Source organism: Octopus bimaculoides, chromosome 2, assembly GCF_001194135.2.
Source record: "Octopus bimaculoides isolate UCB-OBI-ISO-001 chromosome 2, ASM119413v2, whole genome shotgun sequence".
NCBI classification, from domain to species: Eukaryota; Metazoa; Mollusca; class Cephalopoda; order Octopoda; family Octopodidae; genus Octopus; species Octopus bimaculoides.
In genome coordinates this window covers 65,685,022-65,695,160 of record NC_068982.1, presented here as the reverse complement: position 1 = coordinate 65,695,160, position 10,139 = coordinate 65,685,022, and the positions used below count along the sequence as shown (strand labels likewise).

The 10,139-nt window shown below is 37.2% G+C and overlaps 1 protein-coding gene across 2 annotated transcripts in view; it reads left to right on the top strand.

The window, feature by feature from the left end:
- Positions 1–10,139, top strand: part of LOC106868685 (alpha-L-fucosidase) — a 26,424-nt gene that overhangs the window by 12,079 nt on the left and 4,206 nt on the right. For both annotated transcript variants that reach the window (XM_014914070.2, XM_014914071.2), the window contains exons 4-6: positions 1,781–1,914; positions 7,151–7,248; positions 9,395–9,527. In XM_014914070.2, the coding sequence (XP_014769556.1) occupies positions 1,781–1,914; positions 7,151–7,248; positions 9,395–9,527 (365 nt within the window). The remainder of the gene's footprint in view (positions 1–1,780; positions 1,915–7,150; positions 7,249–9,394; positions 9,528–10,139) is intronic.

Here is a 10,139-nt window from a genome sequence, read left to right as displayed (position 1 = left end):
TTAAATACGCTTTACACCACTTAAACTGCCAAAGGAGTAACTGTAAACAGCTGAATACTTGTCAGTGATTGGTTGAAATTATCGAAATAAGACAATTTTTTACATGAAATTAATTCGAATACAAAAATTTTTTTTTGTTCTATAACACAAAATAGATAAGTATACGAAGTTTGAAAGTCTTTCGGTACCAAAAACACTACATAAAACATAAATGAAAACTGGTGCCCCCGTTTTGAACTAGATCCGAATTTCGTTCTTTGAGAAATTTATTTGGATATCAAATAGGTGCATATATGACTGTGTAGTAAGTTTGCTTCCCAATCATGAGGTTTTGGGTTCAGTCCCACTATGCAGCATCTTGGGCAAGTGTCTTCTACTATAGCCCTGGATAATCAATCCACTTGATGGGAAACTGAAATAAGTCAATGTATGTATATCTATCTATGTGTATATGTGTGTGTTATTGTCTCTATTCCTTGACAAGTGATATCTGTAAACGAAAGTCACTGGCATGCAGTGTGCTTCATTTCCAATCTTCTGTAAAAAGCATTGGTGTGGATGCTGGTACCTCATAAAAAGCACTGGTGATGGTGCAATGTAAAAAACACCCAGTACCCTCTGTTGGGTGGTTGGCATTAGGAAGGACATCTAGCCATGGAAACCAAGCCAAGACAGACTATGGAACTTGGTGCAGTCCCTGGCTTTGCCAGTTTCTATCAAGCTGTCCAACCCACGTCAGCATGGAAAATGGATGTTAAATGTTGAGACAATAATTACAATGATATGAAAATGCGTCTGGTCATTGGGAAGTATCACTTTATTTTGAAACAGGTGAGGGTTAGCTGCAGGAAAGGCATCTGTCTATAAATTCTACCTCAAGAAATCTTATCTGACTCTTGCAATCATGGAAAAGTGACTATTAAACAAGGATGATGATAATGATGATGGCCAAATGTATGACTGAAGCCTATTAAGCATCTTATTTGCTGGGTAAATGAAATGATTTACATGAACAGTTATACATATCAACACAATTGTACAGATATTGGCAGTAATAATAATAGTGAAATACTGACATGTGTGTAGAAGTCCATACACATTCAGAGGTACATAGCAACGTTTCTTTTTGATGGAAGAAATTTTAATTGTTATCAGTACAAAATACAATCACATGCATTCCATCGGTTACAATGATGAGGGCTCCAGCTGATCCGATCAATATAACAGCCTGCTCATGAAATTATATGCAAGTGGCTGAGCACTCCACAAACATGTGTACACTCTAACATAGTTCTCAAAGAGATTCAGCTTGACACAGAGTACGATAAGGCTGGCCTTTTGAAATGCAGATACTACTCGTTTTTGCCAGCTGAGTGGACTGGAGCAACATGAAATAAAGTGTCTTGTTGAAAATATATATATATATATATATATCGGTTAATATGTGACTATTTTGTACTGATAACTGCAGGACCAGGCATATTTTCAGAGAAGACTGGAGTTCACCATAAAACTATCCAAAACCAAGTTTCTCCATAGAAAAAATATGCTTGTTTCCCATTCTGCCTCCCCACTCTCTCCCCCTCTCAAGAATACTGATGGTAGGATTCAACTATGACTTATAGCATTTACCTAAAAACAAAAAACTTGGTTCTGTGCACATGCTGGATTTGAAACTCCTTTTTCTAATTTTGTAATGTTCTCTATGTTGTGGCCTATTTGGAAAGGCTTGCATGTTCCATAAAAACATATAAATCTTTATTCTGTTTTTGACTGATAGACAAAAGCTATACCAGAGCTTTATGAAATTGTTAAGCAATACAAACCAGAAGTGATTTGGTCTGATGGTGACTGGGAATGTGATGATACTTATTGGAATTCAACACAATTCCTGGCTTGGTTATATAATGAAAGGTTTGTTTCAGTTTATTCTGATTTAGTTTAATAGTTAAGCATTGAAATTTTTTTTAAATCATATCTTGATACTTTAAACAATCTATATCTATATTAATTTACAATTTATACAAAATCTAATAGTACATGTACATGTGTGTATGTAAGCATGAGTGAGAGAGAGAGAAAGAACAAAGTGCGTGTATTTGTGAGATTTTACAAGTTGCAGTTTTAGTTTTTTTGCATGAACTATCCAGGGGAAGGAGGACAGGATTCCATGACCATGTTCACAGCTTCCAAAACTTGCAATAGAATGGACTAAAAGCACTCAAAGCCCAGATGGTGGTTTATATCTAGATGACAGATAACAGCTATCACCTAAGGTTCATGTGAGAGAGAGTATGTGATGTGATATATGAGTGATTGTGTGTGTGTACATGTAAGATAGTATTTGAGTAAAGATATTTCAGAATTTAGCTCAAGCACATTGATGCTGTATAGAAGGAAATGAATTTCAAAGTAGATGGTGAATAATAATGTACATGGTTTTGCGAGTCTTTCTTCATTGCTTTTAAGCAAATCCAGAACAGACTTACGGGCATATTCATAAATATGTAGTAGATATAGAGGCAAAATGACAATAATGATATTGGACTATAACATTTGAAAACGTATCAAATTACTGAAAGCAGATAAGATGTTGGGCTATGACCAGTTGACATAATATTGAACTATGACATCTACATGCACACTGATATTGCACATTCAGTGGAGCATACTAGCTTCATTCCTCTCCTGTCCTTACATCTTACTACCATGTAGCATAGCTGTTCATACACAAGCATCATATAATCTGCCTTTTACACACACACACAGAGAAATTTTTTTGCCAACATAGATAATAGCTTTCTGAACTTTTTCCATTGTTCTCATTCTAACAGCTATATTTTCAGAACATTGTATTCCACTGCTAATTAGGTCACTTAGATAATAGAACATTTGAGAAAATCTAATTCTTGTTTTCTTAGTGTTTATTGTTCCTGTGCATCTGCCACATATACAGACTACTTTCTCTGTTAACCTTTCACTGGGCACATTGTATGTAATTCCTTCCAACATACTTTCTACATATTGAGCAGAGACTTTTACCTGGTAGGAAGAGAGTCTTATCTGTTCTCTTGCTAACTACAACTTCAGACTTTGCTTGGTTAAATCAAGGCCTTTTGATTCCAGGCTTTGCTTCCACACCTGGAATTTCTTTTCCAATTTCTACAGATTCTGATATAAGAATGAGATCATCAACATATAGTAGTTCCCAAGGGTAGCCAACTCCTCTGTTATAACTTGGGGAACTATGATGAATAGGAGGAGACTGACTACTTAGTCCTGGTGACACCCCTATACATACATGCATGCATGCATACATACATACATACATACATACATACATATGTGCATACTTATGTATGTATACATGCACAGACACAGAGGTATGGCTGCATGCTAAGAAGTTTGCTTCTTAACCACAATCTTCTGGGTTCATTCCCACTGCATGGCACTTTGGGCAGGTGTCTTCTCTATAGCCTCAGGCTGACCAAAACCTTGTGAATGCTAGCATGGGTTGGGCGATTTCACTGAGGACTGGCGAGCCAGATGGCTGCACCAGGCTCCAATCTGATCTGGCAGAGTTTCTACAGCTGGATGCCCTTCCTAATGCCAACAACTCCGAGAGTGTAGTGGGTGCTTTTTCATGCCATCGGCACAAGGGCCAGTCTGGCAGTACTGGCAACGGCCACGCTCAAATGGTGTTTTTTACGTGCCACCTGCACAGGAGTCAGTCCAGCGGCACTGGCAACGACCTCACTTGAATGTTTTGTTCACGTGCCAAATAATGCTTATTACATGCCACCGGCACGGAAGCCAGACAACTGCTCTGGCAGTGATCCTGCTTGGATGGTGCTACTAGCGCTCCACTGGCACAGGTGCCAGTCATTGAATTTGGTTCAATTTCGATTTCACTTGCCCCAACAGATCTTCGCAAGCAGAGTTTAGTGTCCAATGAAGGTGCCCGTCGTCAGATTTGGTTCGATTTCGATTTCACTTGCCTCAACAGGTCCTCGCAAGCAGAGTTTTGTGTCCATAGAAGGAAAGGTACACATAAGTGGGTTGGTAAAGGCCACGATTTATGGTCTCACTTGTCTTGCTGGGTCTTCTCACGCACAGCATATTTCCAAAGGTCTCGGTCACTAGTCATTGCCTCGGTGAGGCCTAATGTTCGAAGGTCGTGCTTCACCACCTCATTCCCGGTCTTTTTGGGTCTACCTTTTCCACAGGTTCCCTCAACTGCTAGGGTGTGGCACTTTTTCACACAGCTATCCTCATCCATTCTTGCCATGTGACCATACCAGCGCAATCGTCTCTCCTGCACACCACAACTGATGTTACTTAGGTCCAACTTTTCTCTCAAGGTACTTACACTCTGTCGAGTATGCACACTGACATTACACATCCATCGGAGCACACTGGCTTCATTCCTTGCGAGCTTACGCATGTCCTCAGCAATCACGGCCCATGTTTCACTGCCATGTAGCATGGCTGTTCATATACATGCGTCATACAGTCTACCTTTTACTCTGAGCGAGAGGCCCTTTGTCACCAGCAGAGGTAAGAGCTCTCTGAACTTTGCCCAGGCTATTCTCTTCTAGCAGCTACACTTTCAGCGCACCCTCCCCCGCTACAAACTTGGTCACCTAGATAGCGGAAGCTATCAACTACTTCTAGTTTTTCTCCCTGGAATGTGGCAGAAGTTGTTCTCTGCACATTTTCAGTGTTTATTGCTCCTGAGCATCTGCCACATACAAAAACTATCTTCCTAGTTTGCCTTCCTTTGATATCGTTGCACCTCTATGAAGCTGACAGTGAATGAAGACCTTTGCCATTCATATAAAAGGTGCAAGGGAAAATTCTGATAGCCAAGATAAAGAAGCTCCTGAAAAAGCTGATGCATACTGTTGAGCTAAGGATGATCTGGTTCTTCTTAGGTAAAAAGAACTTCTACCAGGACCAGTTGTACAACACCCAGAAAGGGTGGTTTTCCTACTATCTATATGATGTTCCATGTATCATGAAAACCAAGTTCCTTCCAACTGTGATGCTCTTTGGATGTGTTTCCTGTGAGGGTGACATCGTCCTTAGGCTCAATTCAGATGGCAACGTGAAGTTGCTGGAGAGAGTTGCTGCTGGGAAGCCATATGCGTGGCAGCCAGATTTGGCTCCTTGTCATACCTAGAAAGAGTCAGAAGTTGTCAGAGAATTTCTGCAACTTTACCAGCCCCCAATTTCTGACCTAGTTCCCCCAACTGTTGTCACTTGGATTACTAAGTGTGGGGTGGCACCATTGAGAAAGGCACTAACTGCTCTGCCTTCAATACTAAGGTTGAACTGGTGGCCAAGTTCAAAGATCTTCCCAATGACACAGTGAAGAATGCATGCACTAGGTTCTGGAGCTGTCTTGAGGCTGTTGTAGAAGCTGAGGGTGACTACTTTGAGTAAATTGTTATCTCCCAACAATAATTTAGTTGATGTTTTTGAGCTTTTTAAATACTTTTATTTTTGAATGAGATATTGTGTTTTCTTTTCCTTTTTGTGCAAACTGTCAAATTTAACTTGAACACCCTGTGTATATATAGTGTCAAATTTGAACAAGAATTTCTGTTTGTAATCTAAGGGTAGTAGTAATGTACTTATCCATGAAGGCAATGCATGTGCCAGTGTCGTAGAAAATAAATTTCCTTGTTCAAATTGGGTCTGGAATAAGTCACCTGATGGTGATTGAAGATCAAAAAGTAGAGTATATATAAATATACTTTCTAAGATTTCCTGGAAAATTATAATCTATATTTCATTTGTTGCTGAATATTTAGTAATGGGATTCAACATTAAAACCCATTTGTATCTATGTTTGTGATGTGCCCTTAGATCTTATTTACAAGCTTTGATTTATGAATCAGCTTCCATATTCTCCAACACCAAGATTGGTGACCTTTGTTCAGTTTGCTCAAGCAGTTGAAGGAATACAAATATAGCTACAATTACAATCTATAAATTACACAATGGCATTAAATTAGGTTAGCATTAACCTAGTATTGATTGTAGAATACATGTTTACATTTCAAACTGTACAAATACAATGGATGTATATGAGTCATAACTATATTTTATAGTTATGTTGGTACATGGTACTTTAGAGGTAGAAGAAGTATATAATCATTTGATTAAAAGTATCTCATATTTTATAGAATTGTCATTAATGCTAATGAATCCCTGTCATTATAGGTTTGATTTTAATTGATTAAAAGTTCATTTTTTACTCAGTACACTAAGAGTCTTGGAGGAAACTTCACTAGGTGTCCTTCATGTAGAAAATATCATCATCATCATCATCATCATTATCATCGTTGTCATTGTTGTTATCATCATCATCATCATTATTTAACATCCATTTTCCATTCTGGCATGAGTTGGGCAGTTTGACAGGGTCTAGTGAGTAGTGAGCTGCAGGGCTACGCTGGGATCTGATGCCAGCTTTGGCATGGTTTCTATGGCTGGATGCCCACCCTAATCCCAATCAGTTTACAGTATGTACTAGTTGCTTTTCTCCTCCTGTTGGCACTTGTGGGGTTGCCAAGTAACTTGTAAGGAAAGAAAAGAACAGGAAAGCCGGTAAAAGCTCCCTCTATGAAGTGGGGGTAGTGGTGAAAATGGAGAGATGGTTTTATGCTAGCTGTTGATGGCTAAAGAATGATAGAGGTACAAACCCAGGTGGCTTGCTATACAGGAGGTCCATGGCTACCTCGCATTGTATAATGGTGTAGCTGGAAAGAAGATAAAGATGGTTTTGACGAGATGCCAAGGCATCTCAAGACAAATGATGGTAAGTATGAGAGAAGATACAAACAAGGGATCAGGGTAGGGAGATAGGGTAATTTCATAAGAGTGTGAGGGGAGAGTAGTAACCTATGGTTACAGATTGAGGTAGAAGTGATTATAGTCAGGGATGAATAAAGTAGAGGTTCAGTTGATGAGAAATACCTGTATCAAGAGTGGAGTAAGATGGCCAAAATGGATTTTTAATAAGACATCAAAATCAGAAGTTTTGAAAATGTATTATCACTTGACAGTCGATTAAGTTAATAAGAATACTTGTGTGTTTTTCCTTTTATTTATATATTTATTTATTCATTCACTTACTTTTTAGTCCTGTGAAAGACACAGTATGTGTGAATGACCGATGGGGTAAAAATGTTCGATGCAAACATGGTGGATTTCTCAACTGTAATGACAGATACAATCCAGGTAAGGGTATACAACAATTTGGCACAGCCGTTTTGGCATAGCCTATTTGATGTTGCTGATTCAATGCTAATGTATTTGACATCAAGTTTTAATGTTTCTCTTGTTCTCTTCCCCTCCTCTCTGTCTCTCTTCCTCTCTGTCTCTCTTCCTCTCTCTCTGGGCATGTCTATGTGTATGAGAGAGAAAGGGTTCATGTCAATCAGGTTCAATTAGTAAATTGTAATGTTTCTCTCTCTCTTTCTCTCTGTCTGTCTCTGTCTCTCTCTCATGCACACACACATACACTCACTTTTTCTATCTGTATTTGTATATTTCTGCACACATGTGCATGTTTGCCTCGAGTGCCAAAACATACCATCAACCTAAGCAGTCAACCATGCCAAATCATCATCTCATTCCAGTAATTAAGTAATGAAGTCAATGAAATCCGCTTCACACCTCCTCTTCCTCCAAAATTTGTGGCCTTGTCTTTATGTGAGAATTGATTAGATTGGCAGAATTGAACAACATATCAGCTCCTTACATGCTTAGTTCAAATTCTATGAAGCTCAACATTTAACTTTCTGTGGAGGTGGTGGGTGAGAAAATAAAGTACCATTCAAGTACTGGAGTCAGTTTAATCAAATAAATCTGCTCCCCAAATTTGTGGTCTTATGCATATCTTTTGTTTCAACCATTTGGCTGCAGCCATGCTAGTGCACTGCCTTGAAAAATTTTTAGTTGAACGAATTAACCTCAGGACTTATTGTTTTTTTAAGCTTAGTACTTAGTATGTCAGTCTCTTTTGCTGAATCACCAAGTTATAGAGATGAAAACATATCGACACCAGTTACAAACAATGGGCTTCTTTCAGTTTCTGTCTACCAAATCCACTCACAGTGCTTTGGTTAGCCCAAGGCTTAAAGTAGAAAACACCCCAGGTGCCATACAATGGGACTGAACCCAGAACCAGGTGATTAGGAAACAAACTTCTTATGACACAACCATGCTTGTGCCTGTTAGAAATCCTTATTACTGTTGGTACTGTTGCATCACCAAAGATTGTATCTCTGCATTCTGTTGTACAACATCCCTTACAATAACATCTGTTAATTTCGACTTATAGCTTTTCCTTTATCTCTAGTTAGAACTCAGATAAAGATGACACAGTTTCATTTTATTTTTTTTATGGGGGAACTCAAAGTAGATAAAGTTATGAATAATAGTGTGCAAATATCAGGTGGAAAGAAACCCTTTTGATAGAAGTCAAAGGTTGCTTGTAGGACTTGAATCTGTAAATTTGATGGACGTTCTACCATTAGACCAAAGCAATCCTTTAGATTTCTCTGTCTATTTTAGAAAATTCGTTTTTACTAGCAAGAATTGTATGTTGTTTGCATCACGTGAATTTAGAAACTCCTAGAGACCTGAGATAATTCGTTCATAATAGTAGAACTCAAAATAGATAAAGTTATAAATAATAGCATATAGGTATTGGGTTAAAAAAACTTTTGGATAGAAAAAGTCAAAAGGTGCCAGTGGGACTCAAACCTACATCTATAAACATGACAGATGTTCTACCATTGAACCAATTTATTTTATGTTTTTATATTTTTTTAATGTCCTAGTTTTAAAAATATACATGAAAAGTATCAAATGTCTTAGGTGGCCATCATCTAGCTCTCCAAATAGTGTACAATAGGTTAACTTTAGAGTATTCTAAAAGGTGAAAACAAACTGGCTTTAGAAACCCCTGAGCCAAAAAGAGGATCTTTAAATGGTTGCACGACCTGCTATAAATAACAGTCAAATTTTCCTCAAATTACACCTTCCATTTTGGAAAAGAGACACATTTGACAATTAAAGTTGTAGTATATTGTCAACTTAATGTGACAATCCCAATAAGGGAATACACTACTGCTTAAATCTCTCTGAGAGATTTAGAAATATTATATTTCTAATTTTACATTTGACAATGTTTCCTTAGAATGATAAAAGAAAGGATGGTCTTGGAAGGAAAGCCCTTGATCATAGGGCTATTTGATCAGGTTTGATATGAGTTTATTCAAGGGCAACAATTAGCTTTGTATCTTTTTGGATTATCATTATGTTCTACATCAGCTTTGTATCTTTTTGGATTATCATTTTGTTCTACATTTCTTTGCAGGTGTTCTTGTAAAGAAGAAGTGGGAAAATGCCATGACAATCGACCGATATTCTTGGGGTTACAGACGCAACTTAAGGCTTCAAGATTTACTGACAGTTGATAAATTGATTGCTGAACTTGCTGAAACTGTCAGGTAGGTAAAATTAATGTAATTAGCTTAAAAAAAATATTTGATTCTGCATGAAATATTTATATATTAAGTTCTACATGAAATAAATCAGATTTTATATGAAATGGATAAATTGGAACTACATGGGAACAAGTTTTTTATATGAATGTATATACTCATCATCATCATCATCGTTTAACATCTGCTTTCCATGCTAGCATGGGTTGGATGATTTGACTGAGGACTGGTGAACCAGATGGCTACACCAGTCTCCAATCTGATTTGGCGATAAATACATTCTAATATTAAAAATTAAAAATATTTCTAATGTTTTAATATTATATATATATACTATTGGTTCTTAATGCATCTCTGAAGAGCGGAATTACTGTTAATAAGATGATCTTTAGATCACTTTGTGATTATAGTAATATCCGCGAAACGATCGTAAGATATTTAACTCTTTAAATTTTAGGTTCCTTTATATTTTATATTTTAGACTTTACAATATTCATGCTTAATTACACATAAATTTTTATACGCATATATATTCAGACATATATTTATCTATATTCAGATTTTTATATATATTGATATTTATATTTCGTATATTTATATTTAAAATTTAAAATTTAT